This window comes from Clupea harengus, chromosome 7, assembly GCF_900700415.2.
Source record: "Clupea harengus chromosome 7, Ch_v2.0.2, whole genome shotgun sequence".
Taxonomy (NCBI): Eukaryota; Metazoa; Chordata; class Actinopteri; order Clupeiformes; family Clupeidae; genus Clupea; species Clupea harengus.
This window is the reverse complement of record NC_045158.1, coordinates 188,857-212,936: the sequence shown is the minus strand read 5'-3', so window position 1 is coordinate 212,936 and position 24,080 is coordinate 188,857. Positions and strand designations below refer to the sequence as shown.

The 24,080-nt window shown below is 38.8% G+C and overlaps 1 protein-coding gene across 2 annotated transcripts in view; it reads left to right on the top strand.

The window, feature by feature from the left end:
- atp6v0a2b (ATPase H+ transporting V0 subunit a2b) overlaps nucleotides 1–24,080 on the top strand; it is a 40,742-nt gene that overhangs the window by 6,244 nt on the left and 10,418 nt on the right. For both annotated transcript variants that reach the window (XM_031570042.2, XM_031570040.2), the window contains exons 4-17: nucleotides 1,375–1,512; nucleotides 7,296–7,393; nucleotides 7,574–7,700; nucleotides 7,854–7,936; nucleotides 8,032–8,125; nucleotides 8,762–8,974; nucleotides 9,237–9,387; nucleotides 12,009–12,148; nucleotides 12,480–12,637; nucleotides 13,561–13,651; nucleotides 13,818–13,936; nucleotides 17,259–17,469; nucleotides 18,540–18,659; nucleotides 18,819–18,938. In XM_031570042.2, coding sequence (XP_031425902.1) covers nucleotides 1,375–1,512; nucleotides 7,296–7,393; nucleotides 7,574–7,700; nucleotides 7,854–7,936; nucleotides 8,032–8,125; nucleotides 8,762–8,974; nucleotides 9,237–9,387; nucleotides 12,009–12,148; nucleotides 12,480–12,637; nucleotides 13,561–13,651; nucleotides 13,818–13,936; nucleotides 17,259–17,469; nucleotides 18,540–18,659; nucleotides 18,819–18,938 — 1,863 coding nt within the window. The remainder of the gene's footprint in view (nucleotides 1–1,374; nucleotides 1,513–7,295; nucleotides 7,394–7,573; nucleotides 7,701–7,853; nucleotides 7,937–8,031; nucleotides 8,126–8,761; nucleotides 8,975–9,236; nucleotides 9,388–12,008; nucleotides 12,149–12,479; nucleotides 12,638–13,560; nucleotides 13,652–13,817; nucleotides 13,937–17,258; nucleotides 17,470–18,539; nucleotides 18,660–18,818; nucleotides 18,939–24,080) is intronic.

Genomic DNA, 24,080 nt, shown 5'->3' with positions numbered 1-24,080 from the left:
CTTTTCAAATTTTAGCAATATTGCATAGATAAAAAAATTATGTCTGAGATCTCTTTTATGTGCGAGTCAAGAAGAAGGTCTTGGTTGATAATTACACAAAGGTTTTTGATACTAATGTTGGATGTTAATGAGATGCCATCAAGTGTGGGTAGATGGCTCGGTAGTGTGATTCTCAATTGTTTAGGGCCTACAAGCATAACATCAGTTTTATCTGAGTTAAGGAGCAGGAAGTTGTTAGATCTTGTAGGCAGGCTTCTGTCTTGGGTAGATGTCCATTTTTATCATGTTTCATGGAAAGGTAAAGTTGAGTGTCATCAGCATAGCAATGAACGTTAAAGTAACACTATGTAACAATTCTACCTTAAAATAACAGCTTGAAAAAAATTGTGCCGCTACAATTACTTTTAATATGGAGAATGACCGCCATTGCCATCGGGGGTCTGTAGGGAAATTACCGCGGTCTGTAGGATTTCTGGAGCCACCCGATCCTTTGTGTCTGAACATGCCCGACTAGGATCGGGTAGCGATTTCGATTCAGAGCTAGCCATCTTTCTGCTGGATTAGTAAGTAGTTTATTTGCTGTCCTGCTTTGTCTTGTCTTGCACTTGCTTGATGTTTGACTGTGTTAGCAAAGTTGTTGACTCGCTAGTTTGTCATAAACGAGGCAAGCAAATTTCAACAGGTTTCGCCGCTAGGGGGAGCTCCAAGCCAAAAACTCCTTAGTGCTGCTTTAATGCCATGTTTCCTTATTCAATTTTATTTATATAGCGCCATAACAATACAATTGTCTCAAGGTGCTTTACAGAGCCCAGAGCCTGAACCCCCTTAAAGCAAGCATAATTGCAACACGGGCAAGAAAAAACTCCCTATTAGTCAGGAAGGAACCTTAAGCAGAACCACGGCACATAAGGGGGGACGCATCTGCTTGAGGTCGGCCGGGTGAAGATAGGAAGGGGGGGATGGGGGGAGGGTTGTGTGGCAGAGGGGGAAGGGAAACAACAAGTGTTGTGCACAGCATGCATTTGGTAGATGTACATAATATATATATACAGACATCCGGTGGTAAATACATGATACAAACAAGACCAGTTTAGTGGGTAAACACTGTGCTCATAGGGTTATGAGGGCATCTAAGGGTATCATGTACAAGGAACAGCTTGTACAGCTTTGTTTTGTTTCAATACAAATCAAAAATCTGAATCAGTATATGAATGGTCCATATTGCGGAGTGAAGTAACAAAAGTGATAAATAATGTATGTAATATCCAGATGTATGTAATTATTTCAGGATATCTTTACCTCATATAAGAACACTTTGATGTTAATGTTGCGTTCTGTAAGCTGATTAACTTCTCTTTTTGCCTGTGTTTTTAGGAGCAACTGCAGAGACTCGAGTCTGAGTTGAGTGAAGTGGCCAGGAATAAAGAAAAACTACAGAAGAATCTTCTGGAACTTACAGAGTACACCCACATGCTGCACATCACAATGAATTTTGCACAGCGGAACACAGAGGTTTGTTCCCAATGGTTTATCCATTTATACGTCGCGTGGTTTGTAGCCGTTGCTCCTCTGTGTTACTGATAGCCCCAGCAAACTCTTCAACTCAACATCTACTGCCATTATGGCTCTTCCTTAGGGCTGAACGATTTGGGGAAATAATCGAATTGCGATTTTTCCCCCAATATTGCGATTGCGATTTAATATGCGATTTTTTTTATTTTATCCTAATTTCTTTCCCAACAAATCGTAATGAATGATTTCAATATGACCAACACAATATTAGATACATTTAGTGTAAAATATTATTTCCCACTATTTACATTTTTATTTAACTACTCATTACAGAATCAAGAACAACAAATCGGTGGCTTTGCCACTGTGTATTTAAGTCATTTAAACAAAGTCAGACATGCACTTTTTAAACACTGTGTGCAAAATTTACCATCTTAAGAAAAAAAAATATTATTATTTTATTTTATTTTTTTTAGATCACGGTTTTAATCGCGAACGTTGCGGTTAGAAAATCGCTTTCTATCATATTGCGATTAAATCGCAAATGCAACTAATCGTTCAGCCCTACTCTTCCTGAACAGTCCTCCCAAATTGCCAGAAGTAAGGGTGTTGAAGGAATGGCTTCTCATGACCATGACAATGCAGGTGCATAAAGACAATGCGTTTATGGTCGATTTTATTATGTTCTTTTGGTTGGACATTACTGTGCCAATGCATTCATGTTACAGTAATTAGCTGCTTGTTCATGTCAATCAACTTGCTGCAGCTGTTAGTTAACCCTTTATAAATATGGCTACGCTTCAAAGTTCCAGCACAACTTTGCTTACAAAAAGCAGGTAAATAAATAGACATGTAGGCATGAATGCAATACAGGGTCTAACTGGAAGGCCATTCGGGGTGCTGAGACCACCGCCAGGATAAATGCCCTATCTTGCAGTGTTAATGGAAGTGGAAAACCCTCTGTGCTGACAAACAGAACCAAAAACATAACATCCTGGACTGAAGTTATAACAATGGCAGCTTAAGCCTTATTAGAGGATATTGCCAATTGCGGAAATAAAAGGGAGCGTGTTTTTAGACAGTGCTCATTTTTTTGTTTCGTGATTACTGGCTTGTCAACCGTTTCAGATTTCCAAGAGCTATCCTCTCTTAAGTCTGTGCTGAATTGGGGCTGGCTTTAGAGTGCGATGCGGCTTGATGTTTGACTGCGTTAGCAAAGTTGTTGACTCGCTAGTTTGTCATAAACGAGGAAAGCAAATTTCAACAGGTTTCGGCGCTAGGGGGAGCTCCAAGCCAAAAACTCCTTAGTGCTGCTTTAAATATAATATATGCATTAAATATAATATATGCAGTTATTTTTAATATTGCTCAGCTGTCCATCAAGACACTGTGGTTATCTGGTTAAAGATCTGGCTGCTAAACGGCCTGGCCAACTCCCAGACTGAGCGAGGATTATTTTGTGCAGCTCTCTGACCCCATCGCATTTGTAGCCATTGCCACTCCAACTGTTTTCTTTTTGTTATTAATGCCAGGTGACAAATTGTGAAATAAATGTAGTTTTCTATACTATTTTATAGTTGAAACAGAATGACACAGCCTGAATAGTGGAGTGTAACCCTTTTTTTATAATATAATGTAATACGGCATCATATTAATATAATGAGAAAAGTTAAGTTTATTGAGTGAGACTACTCTATGTTGCACTATTATATCTTTATAATATATAGCCAATCAAAAGAGGCGTCACAGCACATTTCTTGAAATTCTGTCTTTAGGAGGGGCTGTAACTGAGATGTCAACATCTCAAGAGCTCTTGAGCTAAAAATCTGAACACAGGAAAAGTCTGGCTGACCATTTGAAAATGAATGAACATGGCGCAACTGTGATGGATTCTTGTAGGGGAAGGATTCACATGAGTTGCAACTACTTGCAAAGTATATAAAAAAACACCAATATTCTTCAGTCCCCCATCTGATCATAAGCAAACTACATCACAAATACAAACCCAACTCGGGAAAAGTTTGGACAGTATGGAAAACGCACAAAAAAGAAAAAAAAGCATTGAATTATAAATGTATGAACACAAGATATTTCATGCCATGTCTGGTCAACTTCATTTAATTTGTAAACATACATCCACTCCAACACATTCCAAAAGAAGTTGAAATGGGGGCAATTTAGGGGTAGTAATGAGGTAGAATAATTAAATAATGATGTGATTTGAAACAGGTGATGTCAACAGGTCATTGTAATCATGATTTGTTACAAAAGCAGCATCCAGGAAAGGCCTAGTCCTTTAGGAGCAAAGATGGGCAGAGGATCCCCAGTTTGCCAACAAATGCGTGAGAAATGTATTGAAATGTTTACAAACAATGTTTCTCAAAGAAAGTTAGGAAGGGATTTGGATACTTCACCCTCTACGGTGCGTAACATAATTTAAAGATTCGAGGAATCTGGAGGAAGCCTAAGCTGAATATCCGTGATCTCTGATCCCTCAGACGGCACTGCATCAAGAACCATCATTCATCTATAAGCGATATAACCACATGGGCTCAGGATTACTGATGGCGAAATGTCATAGGCTATACAGTATGACCATTTATTTATTGACCCTGAAGAACACTAAGGTGCAGAAGCAATACTGCCTCAATAGGCTATTGGCCTTAGCAATAGTGGCCAGTATAGGCCTACTTTGTACTGAACTTTTCCATTCAATCTTTAAATAGTAAGATTAAAACAAAGTGCATGTAAAAAAAAAAAAAAAATTTCTGTGGCATTTAGTCCAGTGCTTCTGTGGCTTTCAGTGGTTCTTTTAATGTACTTTCAGAAGATAACTCAAGTGTCACTTTCTTTTCAATGTTTGTCCATATGTTAAAGCAATAATGATGAGAAACATTATCTTTATATGGCCACACATTAAAATAAGAAAATTAAGAAGTTGGCCATTGCACTAGACACGTTTCAGTCCATATTTTTCAGTAGATTGAATCTTTCCCAACAATCAAGGATCACTCAACATGTAGGCATGAAAGTCCTTGTGTAAAAATTGCCTCAAAAAATCCCGGGATTTTGGAATCCCTGCAGGATCCATTTTTAGGTCTCAAAACGAGGACATGAGCCTTTGGTACAATACCAGTACAATTTGTGACTTGCAAGTGCACATGACTTGCAAGGACTTTCATGCCTACTTGTTGAGTGATCCTCGACTGTTGGGAAGGATTCAAAAGAGAACGTCTGGTCACCCTATTATACGGCTCTTCAGAATGTTCAAAAAAGTTCAGTTGACGAATGGACCACCCCAACGTTTGCAGGCCTGTAATTTCTTTATATTCACCGCTGCAAAAAGGTTATGACCGCTGTCATTGGCAACGGGTTTTGTGCTTCTAATTCACATATTTCATATCATTCCGCAAGTAGTCCGGTCATTAAACGTAACGGAAAGTCATTGTAACTTGAAGTCAGCAAGTATTAGGTTGCTACGCAACACCGAAAACTTTAAAGTTCCATTTGCCTGAAGAACAATTTTTTTGAAGCGGAAATCACAAAATGGCAACAAAATCGTTAGAGGTATTTTGGAGGAATGTCTTCTATCGTTTTGGCAAGTAACCGTATAATAAGCGGGATGATGTATAGTTCGGCGGTCATTATCTAAAAATAAATCGATTGGATTTCAAAATAAGAGTATACCGTGGTTGAAACGGTATTGCCAAATCTCTATCGGTAGACACATTTCTACCGGTGCATATACCGTCATATCGCCCAACCCTACACCCAGGCATATTTCAACAAGACAATGCAAAACCACATTCTGCAGACATTACAAAGGCATGGAGGGGAAGAAAAGGGTGCGGTTGCTGGACTGGCCTGCCTGCAATCCTGACTTGTCCCCAATAGAGAATGTGTGGCACATTTTGAAACGCAAAATGCGACAATGAAGACCCCGTACCGTTGCACACCTTAAGACTTGTTTGCAGGAAGAATGGGACAAAGTTACACCTGAAACGCTTCATCACCCGGTGTTTTCAGTCCCTAAACGTCTTTTAGGTCTTGTTAAAAGAATGGCAACATTACAAAGTGGTAGATGCTTTACTGTCTCAACTTTTTTTGAAATATGTTGCAAGAAGTGAAATTTAATTAAGTGTTTATTTTGAAAAATTATTCAAATCAAATTCATGAGGTAAAACATCAAATAATGTGCTGTTGTATTGTTTTCAATGTAATACAGGTCAAAGATAATTTACAAATCACTGTTTTCAGTTTTAATTTTAATATAACATACCGTCTGATTTGGGGTTGTAAGACAAATAATCACAAATGTTCCAAGTGAGTCGGAGACATCTTTTAACATACTTTTATACTCTCAAGTTTAGTAAAAGAAAGTCAGTTTTGTGTTGCCAAAAGCACAATATCAATGGGCAGGTTAATTCTGTTAACAAACCCACCAGAAATGACTAAGCAGATATTAATAGAACAATAATATATGTGTGTGATGACAGCACTTGACAATACTCTTTTTGTGTGCAGACAGTCAACTTTTTTTTCTAATATCCACATATCCATGTATGAAAGTGGAACAAAATGTTTGTTTTCTCAAACACCATCCCTGAGTACAATATGAGCCCTGTAATAAAATGTCATGGATCTCAAGTGGACAGCCAAGACACATCGTCGTTTACACCTGTGTCTATCCTGCGTGTTCAAGGTGTCTAATTGACCACTTGTGTCCAGATTTCATTACTGCCTACGCATCAGGCTGCATGAGCATTTAAACTACAAGAGATATGTGGTTAAATTAATCTCACACCACTTCACCAAGTGGTTTGAGTGATTTGGATCACAATGTGTCTTGGTGGTAGGTCACACTTTGTAGCATTTAGCACTGTCCTCTTGTGATCCGATCACCAAACATTTTTAAAATCAAATGGAAACAAGTTCATTGAGCCATGTTCAGTAAACCATAATTTTCTTTTAAGCAGAAAATCATAGTTGGGCAAAGATGGATATTTGCATTTCAAAGCAAAGAAACCCTGTATTTACATCACAACATCTCTCCGTTTCACACACACACAAACACTTGTTTCACAAAGGAGAGGAAGACGTAATCCCGGTAAAACTTGAAGGCCCACAATGGATGGTGGCTGCAGAGATGGATGGAAAAAGCTTTGGTTTTACAGTTTTACACTCGATGTCTGTTATCTTCTCATCCAAAACCTGCAATGCCAAAATGCTAGTGCACATACACAGATGGCACAAATAAATACTACTAGAGAGCTTTTTAGATTCTGCAGTTTCCATTTTTCCAGGAATGTCTATTTTTATGAACTTAACAGATACGTAAATAAATACAGGATTTCATTTATAAGGCAATTCTGCCTTTTATGTTGGTTACCGACAATTAGAGTTATGTTTTGAGAACAGTTTCACATTTTCTCAATGTTTATTTCTACCGATTTAGTCTCTTTGTATTAAAAGACCAGACCACACCCTTTGTCTGCTTGCTCAGGTAAAACGTGTCAAGGAAGGGCATTTTAGCTTTATAAATGAAGTGCTTAAAATGGAAAATGCAAATATGACAATCTAATAATAGTAGAGTCTTCAATAATCGCCATCCTAACCCTAATGATATCCCGGCAGGATGTTCAGTTAGATTAATGCTGGTCTCTCTTCTTGAATTTGACGCTCTGAATGAATTCTTGTTATTGTGGTGAGATGTATACATAGGCTTGTTATTCTTGAGTATTTACTCTGTGATGTGTGTGTTTGCATTCTTGTTGTTTGTTTAGTATGAGTCTATTCAGACCCAGTATGAAGAGTTCCCTTTCTTGGAGAAAGAATCCGTCATGGATTACACCAGCATGCAGAGGCTTGGGGCCAAACTCGGGTGAGTCTTTAACTCTAATGAATATATTAACAACATGAATGGAGATTTCTGATGGTGTTAGTCACAGATAATGCTTTTAGCAGTGCAAAATGGATTGTGTGCCAATGGGCGTCATTGTGTATTGTGAAGACGTGGACTCTTAATACATATACATCAAACTACGCGTCCTTTTATTTCCAGCTTCATCTCGGGCTTAATCCAGCGGGTTAAAATTGAGGCCTTCGAACGGATGTTGTGGAGGGTCTGCAAAGGCTACACTATCCTCAGTTACTCAGAGATTGATGAATACCTTCAGGACCCTAATTCGGTACCACTGCTAAATAACCACAGAGACTATTATCAAAGCTTGGGATCATTTTTACTTCTGCCTCTAAAGTGTCACCATGATAAATTGTGGGAAATGGGTCCACTAAAGTATGCAAAATAGTTTCTGTCTTGACACTTGACTCTTGATTTCTAGGGTGAAGAGACAAGGAGCGTGGTTTTTCTGATATCCTACTGGGGTGATCAGATAGGGCAGAAAGTGAAGAAGATATGTGACTGGTAACCAGTTTTAAAAATAATTGTCTGTTAAGTCAAATAAACCAAACTGTGAACAGATCTTATGTGTAATTTTTATTTCATTTTATTTTTTTTAGCTATCATTGTCACCTATACCCGTACCCCAATAGCAATGAAGAGAGAGCTGATGTGATTGATGGGCTGAAAACACGTATCCAGGATTTGCACACAGTAAGTACTCCCAGTTCTCTCACTGTGTTCTTTCTACTGTACCTCAACGCGTCTCGTTGTGTCCCTAGTCTTGGTCGGAACTCTTCCACTCCACACAATGTACAGGTTGGAGTTATGTATGCATCACGTTCATATGCCACATGTGTGCTAATATGGTTTCTCCTCCTGAATCCACCTGCTTGCTCCTGATTCTCTCCTCTCCGTCTCTCCTCTTTTCCCTTCTGCCCCCCTCCCTCTCTGTCTTGAGCCTTAGTGCTTGCTCCAGGGGGGTTTAGGCTCTGAGCTCTCTTAAGCACCTAGACACAATTTGAATTAAATGTAATTGAAATGTAAGAGTTTCTGCTTGGCAATTTGCAAAGTTGCTGTCTAAGTTGAATTCTGCTGGCGCGAAGCAACCTGACATCTGACAATTCGGGGGCAGACAGTAGACGGTTTGTGATTGGCCATTTTCAACTTGATCACACCACACTGACCTCCTTGACCTTTGATTGACCGCTATTGTTGCTGGAGAATGTTAGTCCTAGAGAATGTCTTATGTACCTGAAAGCTCTGAATAAACTGCTGCGCAAGGTCAGAACTCTGACAAAGTATATTTTTTTTGGAAGTGACCAATGTCTGTAATAACCCTTTAATCAGGTTCTTCATCGGACCGAGGACTACCTGCGCCAAGTGTTGAACAAGGCGTCTGAGTCCGTATATACCTGGGTGATCCAGGTAAAGAAAATGAAGGCCATCTATCATATTCTAAACCTCTGCAGCTTTGATGTCACCAACAAGTGCCTCATTGCAGAGATCTGGTGCCCCGTCAATGACCTACCAGCCCTGCGGAGGGCACTGGAGGAAGGCTCGGTGAGTGTTGTTTATTTATTTATTTATTTGTTTGTTTGTTTATTGTTTATTTATTTGTCTAATTGCTTCTTGCAGTACATTTTAGTTTGCTGCTAATTGTTCCCACCAGTGGGTTCCATGCGAGTTTATGGCATAAAGGTGTTTGTCCTGTTCTGGCTAACGTGGAATGCAAAGACTACTGCAGTTTTCTGGTTTAAGGTCATAGATGGGATTTCAGCATTTATTTCTTTCTCTTCTAACTAATGTCCACCTTTAAACACAGCGGAGGAGTGGAGCCACGGTGCCATCCTTTGTGAACCGCATCCCCAGCAATGACACTCCACCTACTCTCATCAGGACCAACAAGATCACTTCAGGCTTCCAGAACATCGTGGATGCCTACGGTGTGGGCAACTACAGGGAAATCAACCCAGGTCAGTTTGCCCTTAATGGGCTTTTCCTGTTTTGCCTGTTGGGGAAGAAGGCTTGTGGTTCATACTGGTGTATGAAAGGGTATGATGAGACTTTTACCCTCTTCAAGGTTCCAGTAATTCTTAATTAGCTGACGAAATAGTTTCATCAGTAACCCTTTCTTTTACATTCCCCTAATTACTAATATTGTAAGTTATAGTATATTATTGGGTTACCCTAGGTAAATACAGATAAACGACAGTTGAATACTAAGAAAAACCTCCACTATTACCCATCAACTCAACTAAGAACTGTGTAGTGGTGACCGTTTTAGGTTGGTAATAACTGCGTACTTCGCAGGAAAGTAGGCAAACAATTCTTAAAAACACCTCCTCTGTTACCCATCAATTCAAGTTCCAAGGTTTATGTGGGTTTAATGAATGAATGAATGAATTAATTAATTAAGTAAGTAAGTAAGCTTTATTACGATTATGTAGTGGAAATGTATGGAAGTCTAAAACCTTTCTTAACAAAAGACATGAGAGCACGACAGCAAAAGGATTCATTTAGCTTACAAGGAGGTGCTGCTCCCTTGTGTGGAGTGCGAGACTAGATCCCGAAGCTCACACAGACTTTTTATAGCCTCAACACCTGTTGTTTCACCAGAAAAGTCCTACCGTAATTTCCGGACTATAAGCCGCTACTTTTTCCCCACGCTTTGAACCTCGCGGCTTAAACAATGACGCGGCTAATTTATGGATTATGATACCTGTGACTGTATACGGTGGCTTTGTGTTTACGGTGGCTTTGTGGAGCTAGGATGCTAGCATGGATGCAGCCGCATGGATGCTTAGCTCCACGCGATTTCTCAGAATCTCTCAATAACTTAACTAATGTAAAAATAACCACAGTCTACCGGCGTAGACAGAACACAACTCAAAACAATTTAAAAAAAAGTTTACAACAATACAAATCCAGTCTTTTCAAGTTCTTTAGCTCACTGGTTTCAAACTAGCGTCTTTCTTCTATCTCGCTGTCTTCAATCTAACGTTCTAGCTTCTGATTGACTCTTGCAACTGTGCTCTCTTAAAGCAACAGTGCACTTATCGTAACTGGCAAAACTAATAATATGCATCACTATTGTATTACTTTTGATATTCATTTTAGCCTGTGTAAAATTTGTTTCAATGTACCGGTAGGCACCTGCGGCTTATAGACATGTGCGGCTTATTCATGTTAAAAATAATTATTAAAAAAAAATTCAGTGGGTGAGGCTGAATAATTTGTTCAATAGTCCGGAAATTACGGTAATTAGGTTCAACATCTGTTAGCACGTGTATGTGTGGAGGAAGGTGTTACTGCCTCCTTGACTTGGCTCTATAAAACATGGACATGAGGATCACTCGGGGTGCCTTATTGTCTTGTCCTATGCAAAACAGGACGCACATTTGTGGAAAAGGTGCTAATATGAGATGCATATTGCTTACACTAGATCTTCAAGAGACAGAGAGCGTCGTTTGGCACTGCTGTCTGTGCAAGCACGGCAATCCAGACTATTCTCATTTGTAGTTCCACGTTGGTGGAACGAACTGCCTAGTACTACCAGAGCAGGGGCGTCCCTCTCTACCTTCAAGAAGCTTTTGAAGACCGAACTCTTCAGAGAGCACCTCCCTTCCTAACTGGCACCTGACTAGCGCCTAACTTGCACTTCAGCAGTTACATTCCTGCACTTCTTTTTCCTTTTTTCTAGGTCGTTGTTTTCTAATTCTCATGTAAAGTAGTATTTATTGTTACACCATGTTTTTATTGCTCTTAGCTTGACTGTTCTCTCCCTTGTACGTCGCTTTGGACAAAAGCGTCTGCTAAATGACTAAATGTAAATGTAAAATAAAAAGAAACTAAGGATACATATATTCCATTGTTTAGTGCAGGAAACCCAGAGTCCTAAACTCCTCATCTCTCCTCCGGAATATTTCAGTACAGAAAACACGCCACGTTTTAACCAAAACAAACACACAGAGGGGTTTTGTGTGTACATAAAACATACATTTTCCATTACACTTCCACCCTCTTGTTCATACAAAACGCTTAAAACATTTTCAGATCCAATTTCCACTGGTTTACAGTGTTACAGTGTTAGCAGGCTTCTTTCTCACAAATCCCCTAGAAAATACCACACTTCTTCTCGTTTCTGGCAATAGCACCACAGACCATGTGGAGTCAAGAATTTTGCCTTTAACCCTTGGGTACATTGCAACATTTCAACATTCAGATACGTCTCAGTTTCCACATAACATATTTCCTAATACCATACATACTCCCATTGCTCTTCAGATTAATCTTGTTTATAGACCGTTGTATATTGAACCATTTGTAGGTAGCCCTGTTACTTGGCTTACCATTCTTCTAAGCAGGGGAATAAGACAAGTTGCACACATCAGCAACACAATACCAAAAATGACGCACACTCGTCGGGACCACTTTCCAGGTTCCCGAGAATAGCCAGTCCCATCCTGTTTCTGTCTCTCTCTATATTTCTCAAAACCGTTTTATGCAACTCCTTCCACAATTGTCTAACATTGTAAGTTCTAGGGGGGTAAAAAAAGTAATAACATTACTTACTTCTGCCATTTCTTTGCTGCAGCTCCGTACACCATCATCACATTTCCCTTTCTGTTTGCTGTGATGTTTGGAGATCTGGGCCATGGCACCATAATGGCCTGCTTTGCTCTGTGGATGGTGCTGTACGAAAATGACCGTAAATTGAAGCACACCAGAAATGAGGTACTTGTTGTATGTTGATTGTTGGAATTTCCTTTCCATGGGGTTAATGTAGCTTTGAAAAGTCACTATATTCTGACTTTGAAATAAGTTAGATTAGGTCCACCTTTGACAGCAAGAGATTTGTGCACTGTCCAAAATGAATGTTTGAAGAATGTATTGAAATAAGATAATGTATAATGTTGCACCACTTCATGTCTCAAATGTGTGTGTGACATTGTATCCTAATTGAATCTTTATCGCCAGTGATTTAACATTGAGAGTTAGGACAACAATAACAATAACAACAACAATAACAATAACAACAACAATAACAAATCACATATTCCCATAGATCTGGAACACGTTCTTTGAGGGCCGCTACCTCATTCTACTGATGGGACTGTTTTCGGTGTACACGGGACTTATCTACAATGATTGCTTCTCCAAGTCCCTCAACATCTTTGGCTCTAGCTGGAGTGTGAAGGCCATGTTCACCCACGGTAACTGGACGTGAGTTCCAATTTACAGACTAATAGGTGGTGCGGTACTACTGAAAAAGGTGTTCAAAAATAACGCTGCATATGGCAGGTCTTGGCAAAGGCAATAGACTGAAATGGTTCAGTTACAAACAAAAGAAATCAGAGTAGGAATCCTAGTTGGTGCTGGTACCATTACAAAGGTTCATACACAAAACTATTGGCCGAAGGTTAGTAAGGGCCGGTCGATTCAGGGAATCAAAAGCTTAAATCTTGAACTAAATAGGAAACGGAGCAACCCAAAACTTGGCAATGGATGTGGACACAGCTGACTGGCAGGATGCTAGAGTATGCTAAGAGATTAAGAGTGACTCATGGAAAAGCTGTATAGAGTCCTGATTGACATGTGGAGACTGTTCAGTTCTCCAGAAGAGTATTTTAACATTCCTATGTCAGGGTTATTAAAACTGTCTGTCTAAAATGCTTTGCTAAAAAAAAAAAAGATGTGGCTATCATATTTTAGTAATGACCCACTCAGCCAATGTGGCCAAAAGTCTTTTGTTCTGATGTTTCTAATAAAGACTTTAACATTTACTCATACACACTACGTACACAATGGGTTCAAACATTTGGAAATGCCTTGAGATTTTCCTGGGTTTGATAGGAATTGATACCAAGATGGCAATCATTTTTATCAGAATTCAGAAAACCAATGACCTGTAAAATAATAGTCTTTTTCTTTTTATACATTCTCAGAATGCAAAAACATCTTTGAGAATCTTGCATCTTTAACCCAGCTCAGTTAATATTTCACATTCTCTACAATATTTTACACAACCGTGTTATTCTCAAAACTCCAGAAAACAAATAGTTGCACTACTCAGGTTGAAAGGTAGCCTAAGTTGAAGAAGATTTTCTCTTTTTCTCTAACTTCTCACATTATCTCCCACACTTCAGGCACGAAGCAATACGCAAAGCTGGCGTGCACACTCTTGATCCCAATGTCATGGGTGTCTTCAGTGGGCCTTATCCTTTTGGCATTGATCCAGTGAGTGCCGGAATTTCCTCAGTATTTGTTATATATTCAATTCAATTTTATTTTTATTTATTTTATTATATATATATATATTGATATTAACATTACCAGTGGGAGCAGATGCTCCATTTAGTAACTGTTCAACTAAGAAGTGTTTGTGTCTCATCTTGCTTTTCAGATATGGAACATAGCATCAAATCGTCTCACTTTCTTGAACTCTTATAAGATGAAAATGTCTGTGATTCTGGGAATCATTCACATGAGCTTCGGGGTCGTCCTTGGGGTCTTCAACCATCTGTAAGTAACTGTGTACCTATAGGGGATTTGGAGCATTTCAGTGCTTCATTTACACACAGAGCTAAACTCAAAATGGTTGAACCCGCTTAGCTCTCAAGACATTCTGGTGATTTGCAAACAATTCAATGATAATTCATCATCATTGTTTATTCAGGGAGAATTGACTGAGCACAGGGCTCTTTTGCAGCAATGCCCTGATTGAGGGTACATAGTACAGAAGAACAATAAATAAACAAACCATAACAAAACAAAACAGACAAAATAAATGAAATAAAACACACATTAAACAACTCAGAAATTAAGTATAAAATAAAAATAACAAAGTAAAAAAATTAAATCAGAATCATTTAAAACAACAGCATTGATAATACAGTAGATTGATACAGTGGGACCCAATCAAATCACTGATAATACAGTAGATTGATACAGTAAGACCCAATCAACTAATCAAATCACTGATAATACAGTAGATTGATACAGTATGACCCAATCAACGAGGATAATACAGTAGATTGATACAGTAGGACCCAATCAACCAATCAATGAGGAGAATACAGTAGATTGATACATTAGGACCAATCAAATCACTGAGGAGAATACAGTAGATTGATACATTAGGACCCAATCAAATCACTGATAATACAGTAGATTGATACAGTAAGACCCAATCAACCAAGCAATGAGGAGAATACAGTAGATTGATACAGTAAGACCCAATCAACCAATCAAATCACTGAGAATTCAGTAGATTGATACAGCAGGACCCAATCAAATCACTGATAATACAGTAGATTGATACAGTATGACCCAATCAACCAATCAAATCACTGATAATACAGTGGATTGATACAGAAGGACCCAATCAACCAATCAAATCACTGATAATACAGTAGATTGATTCAGTAGGAGCCAATCAAATCACTGATAATACAGTAGATTGATACAGTAAGACCCAATCAACCAATCAAATCACTGATAATACAGTAGATTGATACAGTAGGACCCAATCAACCAATCAATGAGGAGAATACAGTAGATTGATACAGTATGACCCAATCAACCAATCAATGAGGAGAATACAGTAGATTGATACAGTATGACCCAATCAAATCACTGATAATACAGCAGGCCCCGTCTCTGTGGTTTCAGTTATCCACAGTTCGCTCACGGAAATATTAAGTGGAAAAGTGTGACTTGAGTCAGGGAGGATATCTTTTCCGATACGTATAGGCAAGATTGTCTCTAATCTGGTGAGATCACAATCATGATGATAGGACACTGTGACTTGGCAGTTTGAAAACATATGTGTCTGTATGTAAAATAGTATTATTCAACGACACTGACCTTTGCTACGGTTTCAAAACCAGATTACTCTACCATACTTAGTTGTACAGATTCACAACTAGCATCATCTGAAAGGGTGAGTCCCTGCTGTTCTTTTTGCTATATACACCTGCGACTTATTCAGCTACGACACAGAGGTGTGAAAATGGATGAAGAAATGACCAATGATTGAAACTTGAATCTGATGTGTTTTCAAAACATGATTGCTCGTAGCTGCTTTGTTCCACAAGCAAGTTACTGTCAATTGCGAAACATACGCTCTACGGTCATGTGATGCCTGTTCCCTGTCTACACAATAAGGACTTTGAAAGGACTTTAATTCAGACCAGAGTAATGAGTGTGTGGAGATAGATGCAGAAGTTTATGTTGGCGGAAATTTCATGTAATTTCACAGCCAGATTATGTGCACAGACTAGCAAATAGCATAAATTATTTTCACATGCAATTCACAACAAGGCACGGAGTACAAGGGAGATACGCTACCTAGTAATCTGGAAATATTTTGATTTATTTTATTAGTAACTATAGCTGTGAAAAATAACGCGTTAACGCGTTATGATTAAATTACAGGATTAATGCGTTATTTTTTTTTTCACGCATTTAACTCATGCGCAGAATGAGCTTCCAATATACCCACAATTCCGCTCAATCTGCACTCGTCGCCGTTTCTAATGCAGTCAGACGGCAGCTGCTATCCAAACAAACAAACAGCATGGATAATTCTGATGAACCTGAGGGCTTTCTGGATGGGAAGTTCGTGTTTAAAAAAAACAAAGATGGAACATTCAATAAAACCAAAGTGATATGTACACTCTACGGGAAGACGTTATCGTTTCACCGTAGCAAATGCGTTGGTCGGCGAGGGGAGTTCAAGTGGAATGCGTCAAACCACCCTCACTTAACAACGTAGGCCCCTGAGTAAATCTGCCTGTCACAAGTTGATTAGCACTGTTGCCAAATGGATTGCAAAAAGCTGTAGACCGATTTAATATTGTTGAGGACGAGGGGTTCATCGAAGTTTTGCGAGCATCAAAGCACCGCAAAGACGCACAATAATGACAAAAATCCACGAGCTGTATGAAGCTGAAAAGAAAAAAAAGGAAAATGACTTGGCTGCTACGAAACATGTGACGCTGACAGGGGATCACTGGACCTCTGTGAGTAAAGATAACTACCTGGGTGTAACTGCACATCTAATCACCAACGAATGGAAGTTAAAGTCGTTCATGAAAACAGAAGAGCGCCACTTTGCAGAGGCATGTGCAGAATAGTTCCAAACAGTTGCAAGCAATTGGGCAATTGAAGACAAAACGACCACTAGGGCCTTTAGAGGCATTAGATTGTGTCATGGTGTGGTTAATGGTTGTTTGACAAAAAAGAGAAACATTTTCAACCATCCTATAAAAACAATGGCTAAGAAGCCCAAATAATTTCTGTTTGATTTAAAAAGAAAAGAAAAAAAATGTATTCAACCATACAATGGCCAAGAAGCCCGAATTCTGTTTAGAATGAAGATTATATTAATGTTCCATATGGAATAGCAAAGATGACTGCTAAAGAACTGCTGAGATGCAGCACCATTGTTTTTAATTTATGAATAAAAAAAGAAAACATGTTAAATGTATATATCCGTCTTTTGTCAAATCTTTTTGTTCTCACAAAAATATACTGAGAAAATTGGTAATATGTGATTAATCCACAGAAACCTGTGATTTAATTTGATACAAAATTGTAATCATTTCACAGCCCTATTAGTAACACAACTTAATGTTCTCAAAATCACTTAAATATGAGACTCAAATGTTTTTGGACTGTTCACTAGGGCCTTAAGAAATATGTTCATTTAATCCTCCACAAATCACAATAATGTCTTGAGGGTAAAAGGGGTTGAATCATTTTGAGTCGAACTGTATCTGATGTAAACACAATTAATACATTGTCTAAATCTGGTTTTGTTCTCTGTTGGTTGTTTTCCCAGGCATTTCAGAAAACCCTTCAATGTGTATTTGATGTTCATCCCTGAGCTCCTCTTCCTATTATGTGTATTTGGGTACCTAGTCTTCATGATCATTTACAAATGGCTGGCGTTCTCTGCTAAGGACTCTAGGACTGCACCCAGCATCCTCATCCACTTTATCAACATGTTCCTAATGCAAGGGGACACGGTCCAGCCTCTTTATTCAGGACAGGTGAGAAGTCCCAAAGACATAAGACATGTCAAACAGATCTTCACTGAGACTCTGGGTCAAGGACTAATTTAGCCCTAGAAACTATTTAATATTATTATTATTATTATTATTATTATTTGTATTTTGGCTTCTGTACAGCCAATGTTTGTTCAACAGTTGTATGACATATTTAATCCTCTGGAGTCAGGAGGTAGATTCAGGCTTTCAGATTCTGACTTTCCCTGATATTTTAGCATAAGCATAAAAACTTCTAGCTATTCCTTTCATATGGACATATAAATGGCAGTTCATTTTGTATCCCCCTGTTGTGGTGGCAGAAGGTAACTGAGGGGTCATTTTCTTTTGTGGCCCCCCCTCCCAATCCTTTGCCTCTCTGTACAGAAATCTCCACGCTAATTGCAGTATACACATAGACCAAGGGTTCACACACTTTTGCATGTCATCATCAATGTCATGTCATCAATCAGTGGAATTGCCTCACCAACTATGTAGAATTAAAGAGGAAGAGATATGCGTATGTTGTGTAGGCTAATGTTATTTTGAGGCACCTTGTTAATTGAAAGTGTTGAAAGTTGAACTCTTTTTTTGGGTGCTAAGGGGAACCATTTCCCCCATAACAAACGTGTTGACAGCCCCCTCCGCACATTCACACACTGGCAACATCTTGGTGCCAAATACCACAGGGCACTTTCAGAGGTGTTGCTCACCTGCTTCGGTGCCCTTTCTCATTGGGGAGTTTGTCCTTTTGCTCCAGTCGCCTCAGTGTTGGGTCCTCTTTCTCATTGGGGAGTTTGTAATATCTGAATGAACGATTCGAATTATTGAAAAGGGAAGGTATGAACCTTTGTTTTCAAAACTATATTTTAGCTATTTTAGGAATTCTTGTCAAAACTATTCTGTGTTAGTCAGTGGCAGTCTTGTCAGCATCTTTTTTTTTTTTTTTACTTTGCAGTAAACTCTTTTTATTTTGTAGTCGTGCATTAATCCAATACCTCTAATCTCTCTGATGTTTGTTGTGGGATATATGTGGGACACATTTGACATCATTAATTCCCGTTCTTGTGTTTTAGGCTGGTGTGCAAGTGTTCTTACTGGTCATTGCCTTTCTGTCTGTGCCCGTCCTCCTTTTGGGAAAACCATTGTATCTTTACTGGCTCCATAAAGGCAGAAACCATCTCCATATGTATCAGGTTTGTGTTCATCTGAATGTTTGTGCAAGTGCAATTATTCAGATATAGTAACATATGAGATTGTTTTTTGTATTTTTGTACTGCTAATGTTCACAGAGTTGGTGAGTGAGCAGAGTATGCACAGTGTTGGCCTGATACACAGTCTTGTCTTGCCTACAGGGCTATGAGCGGGTAAGACGCTGCAGTGAAGAAGAGCTGTGCCTTGTGAGGACTAATGATGTGGAAGAGGGCAACAGCCATGAGAGTCTGATGTCCAGTTCAGAAAGCCAGTCAGAAGAGGTGAGTTTTGGGTATGGTGCAAAAAGCTACCTGGTTTGCTAACTGATTTATTTGTTGTTTTATTTGGTGACGTTGTGCTGTAAAGCTATCATTTCATCGCATAGGGTTTCATACCTGTGGCACAAAACTTCATAGTGAATAGCTTTGGGTGGCTAGTGGGAGCAGCTCTGACAGTCAAGGCCAGGCAATCATTGCCAACGCCAAAATCCCTTTTCCATACAGTGTTACTACTGTTCAATAGAGAAAGATTTAAGAATGTATAATGATTGATCAGGTGTTATAGTACAGAACATTTATTATGAAGTGAATAGGAACAGTTTGTGTCATGGTCATGGTGGTGATTTTTTTTTTTTTTTTTTTTCTGAGCTGCTTTTACTGCTGATACTTTTGCATCACCTCAAGAAGACGAAAGCTTTGTGAGTAAATGCAAAAGTATTGCGAGGGAACACAAACATTTCTCAATAAATAAAAAGGACTTCAGGGCCCAAATAAGTTTGCTTTATTGTTTAATATTTAGCTGCTGATGTTAATATATCAGCAATCGTTAATATGAAAAGCTCTGACACTATGCCAAATTCAATCAGTGAATTTCCACAAAACTGTCTATGCCCACAAAACTGAAAGTTTTGGGCTTTTCTTTGAAATGTACAGGCCTGTAACGAATGTCAGGTGAAGTTGAACTTCAATATGTGTCATTTTGGCATTTGTGTTACCTCAGCGAACAGCCTCTAAGAGGTAAAAGTTAAACTTAGCTTTCTAGTTGCACAGAAGAAGGCCTTTGTCGTCCTCTCCTGGCTGTGAAGTTTCTTTCATGGCTCTATAATGTTTGGAAACAAAAACCTTAACATGTGGCTGGTGATTGCACATTGGAGCATTGGATAACAAAGGCTATACAAAGGCTTGTCGTTGGAAACCTCCATTAAGGTGAAGCTACATGTTTCGTACGATGTTTTACTTGTGCTTTTATTAGAGGTTATGAATGAATCTGGATTGAAAGGGCATTCAGATATTCATATAACTTGACTTGAATAGAGTCATGCATGGAAGGCAATGCAAATCATTTTTGGTTCACTGCTTGCCTTAACACCTGCATATTTAATAGTGAATTAATACCTTGGATAAATAACTGATAATCTGCTTAGGCATTTTATATTCTTGTCCACTTGACAACCCAAGGGAAATGCTCATGGAGGCGTCTCTTTGTTGTTGTTAAGTATGGGTATCGTGGTTGTAGTGCACTCTGATATGTTATAACACATAGGCTAGGTTGTTGGGTATGAGTACTGAAAGACAGGCAGAGACCTCTGTGTGATATCAGAGTAAGCCCTTGCTCCGTTGATGTCCCGGTAGTTTTCTCAAAGTTGTCTATGTGATTCAACATCACCCGCAAGTGGTTGTGATCTTTTTTAACCCAAGATTTCCTTTTATTGGTGAGCTGATTTTGAGAAATTAAACTTTGCAGCTAGTGTTGTGTTTCCTGGTTGCTATGGTTATCTAGTTGACGGACTCTGACGGTTGTGGGTGTTGTAAAGCATTGATATTGATGGAGTCGGATAGTTATAAAATTTGGGAGGTGCACGTCAGGCCACGGAGAGGTGCTTGGAGAGGGTTTGCAATGTCGGAAAGGGCTCTCCGTGTGTCCGTAAACGGACGACCATAAATTGCGCTTTACTCAACGATTCCTTAACTTCTGTCTTGACCTCGTTGTAGATCTTGGGCAGGGCTGTGTCAGAAAAGAAACGTCTTGATGGTATTGTGTACCTCGGCTCTAAAGTGTAAATCATATGAAAACCTGTATTTTCGACCACAGTATAAGGAACGAAGGTCTTTGCATATAAAATGAGAGATTGACTCTGTGATGCGATTAGCCTTTTCTGAACTGCTGGGGAGCTTACTGAAACATGTGTCCAGTTTTCATTGTTTGCTGCTAGCAGGTTTGGCTTCATCCGCCGTGTTGTCAGATAACTCAGGATGGTGTCGAGTGATATGGGCACGTATGTTGGTCATATTACCACAATACTTTATATTTCCGTGGCATAGCTTGCAGACAGCATTGCTCATGTCTAACACATTTTTTCCTCGTAAATTATGAAAGCCAAAGTTCTTCCAGACGTGCGATTTAAACTGTTGAGGTGCAGCATGAATCTCGGGACTAATGTCTGACATGTTTGCTGTCCAACATGTTAGCCTTTGTATTCCTACCTAGCTACTACATGTGAAGCTGCGCTTCTAGCCGGAAGGTAATCATGAACGAAAAGATTGTGCGCCATCTGTAGGATTATAAGCGGCAACGTTTTTTTCTGCCTTGAATAAAATCATTAAAAGTAGATCTTTCCCCCCCATCCCTAATAATGACCGGTTTGAATGGCACGTTGAACAGCAAGTCATTGCCGTACTGCTCAAAACTACGTAGTTAGCAACAGTAAACGATGCTTTCCTGTGGTTCTTCTTGTCTCTGAATGCTTAAAAAGTATAAAAGCGTTTAAAAGCTATATCGGTCAGTTCTTTTCCCCAGCTCAACTTCAGTTTCTATCTTTTTAGTTTTACGCCTTCAGCTCATTAGTTTAATTCTGTAATTTTAAATGTTTTTGGTCGCATCAGATGAGAATAATTTAGGGTCAAACATGATTATGTTGTGAAGTTGTAATTGCAGTCTACACTATGGTAGACGGTAGGGGTGGGCGATATGACCAAAATCTTCTATCACGGTATTTGTAATTTTATATCACGCTTACGGTATATATCACGGTTTATTATACGTAGGGTGACCAGATTTGGGTTTTTGAAAAAGAGGACACTTCAGCGGTGGCGAAATGTGTCCACAGACATTTATTTATTGACCCTTAAGAACACTAAGGTGCAGAAACAATACTGCCTCAATAGACTATTGGCCTAAGCAATAGTGGCCAGTATCCATTGAATCTTTAAATAGTAAAATAAAAGCAAAGTGTATGTAAAAAAAGGAAAAATCTTTCTGTGGCATTTAGTCCAGTGCTTATGTTTCAGTGGTTCTTTAATGTACTTTCAGAAGATAACTCAAGTGTTAAAACTTTCTTTTCAATGTGTGTCCATATGTTAACGCAATAATGATGAGATATTTTCTTTATATGGCCACATATTAAAATAAAAAAATGAAGAAGTTGGCCATTACACAGACATATACATAGACGCTCCATTGACCGGCTCAGCCCGTTGCTGCGACGTGCTAACGTGATGACTGGTCTGTAAACAGACGCAAGTAAATGATGGAGTTGCAGTTTTTCTGGATAAAAAGCACTATAGATAGCGTTTATATTTCTCAACCGATTTCACTGAGTCGTTTTTATATTCAAGGGTTTATGATCTACGTGGAGTACCAAAAAAAGTTTTTTTTTTTTTTTTATACTTTATTTTTAATGAAACAAAGATACAATGAGACATACATACATACATACATTCATTAACAAAAAGTTGGTCACCTATACATTTATACTGATGGTACAATGATGGAAGTAAATGTCAATTCACACAATAACAGATCAGTGATGATTCTGTGAGGTCACAAACATAATCCATTTTTCCCAATACTGCAAAAATTTATCAGACCGTAGATTCAGCGAGAAAGTCATTCTCTCCATATTTTGAACATCAGTTACAGTATCTATCCAGTCAGTCTCTGTTGGAGGTTCGGCCTGTAGCCATTTTCGTGTAACAGCTTTCTTGCTGGCTGCTAGTAATATCTTTAACAAATATTTGGCTTGCACCAAAAGGTGAGCTGCGATATTGCCCAAATAAACTGTAGGAAAGGAGCAGTCAAGTCCATCTCCAAAAACAGTCTGTATTGTTTGTATTACCACCTGCCAGTATGGCTGAATGGCTGGGCAGCTCCAAAATATATGGAAATGATCTGCCAGCTGTTCTCCACATTTCCTCCAACATAGACCCATTTCTGCCTCTCCTGTTTGTGCACATTTTAGTTTGGGGGTTATGAAGTATCTAAACAGATTCCGCCAACAGAACTCCCTCCAAAGGCCCGAGCTGGTGGAAGTGGACTGCACAGAGCACATATTTGACCAGTCCTCCTCTGAAATGACAAGTCCAGATTCTTTCTCCCATTTTAATCTAACCTTATCTGTTGAGTGTTTTCTACTGGATTGAATACTTGAGTATAATCTTGAAACAAGTTTCCTGTTGTCCATATTTTTATATATGTCAATAAATATGTCAATTAAACTGGCATCACCTGTCTCCTTGGATTTAATCTCCTTATTAAAGTAGGTCCTGGTTTGTAAATACCTAAAGAAATCGAGTTTTTCTAAACCATACTTCTCTGAAATTTTCTGAAAACTATCCAGTTCTCCCTTTGATAAAATTGAACAGTAAGAAGTGATGCCAATTCTATGCCAGTATTTAAACCTCCCATCAATCCTCGCCGGCCTAAAGTCCGGGTCAAAAGCGACCCATCTCAACAGTCTAGATCGTCTTTCAAGTAGTGGTGATTTACATTCCTTAAACCAGATTCTAAGAGGAACTTTAGTCCATTGATTTAAACTTTTAACATGCTGCCCATACAAGGTTTTGCTACCCAATATGGATTGCAGCGGTATATCTAGCTGTGAGGTTTCCAAATCTTTCCATTTTGCTATATACACTGGATTACAGCAGCATGCTAGTGGTCTTAATTGTGCCGCCTTGTAGTAGTCTGTTAAACATGGTAAAGATCTACCCCCTTTTTCTTTAGAAAGTTGCAGTGTTTTGAATTGAATTCTTGGTCTTTTACCCCCCCATATGAATCTTGATATCCACTTATCCCATTCATTAAATTGTTGCAGTGGTACTATAACTGGTAGGGATTGAAAAAAATACAAAAGTCGGGGGAGTACATTCATTTTTATCGTTTCTATTCTGTTATGCATATCTAAAGGCAATTGGGACCACCTGTCCATGTCTGCCTTGATGTTTTTACTTATGGGGCCATAATTGCTATCATATATTTTGGAAATGTCTTTTGGTATTTTAATTCCCAGATACTTAATGTCTGATGAGGTCCATTTGAAATTAAATCTATTTAGCATGTCTTTCTGAGGGGAGTAGTTATAACTTAGAGTTTGTGTTTTTTGCACGTTTAATTTATACCCAGAGTAGGCTCCAAAATCTTTTAGC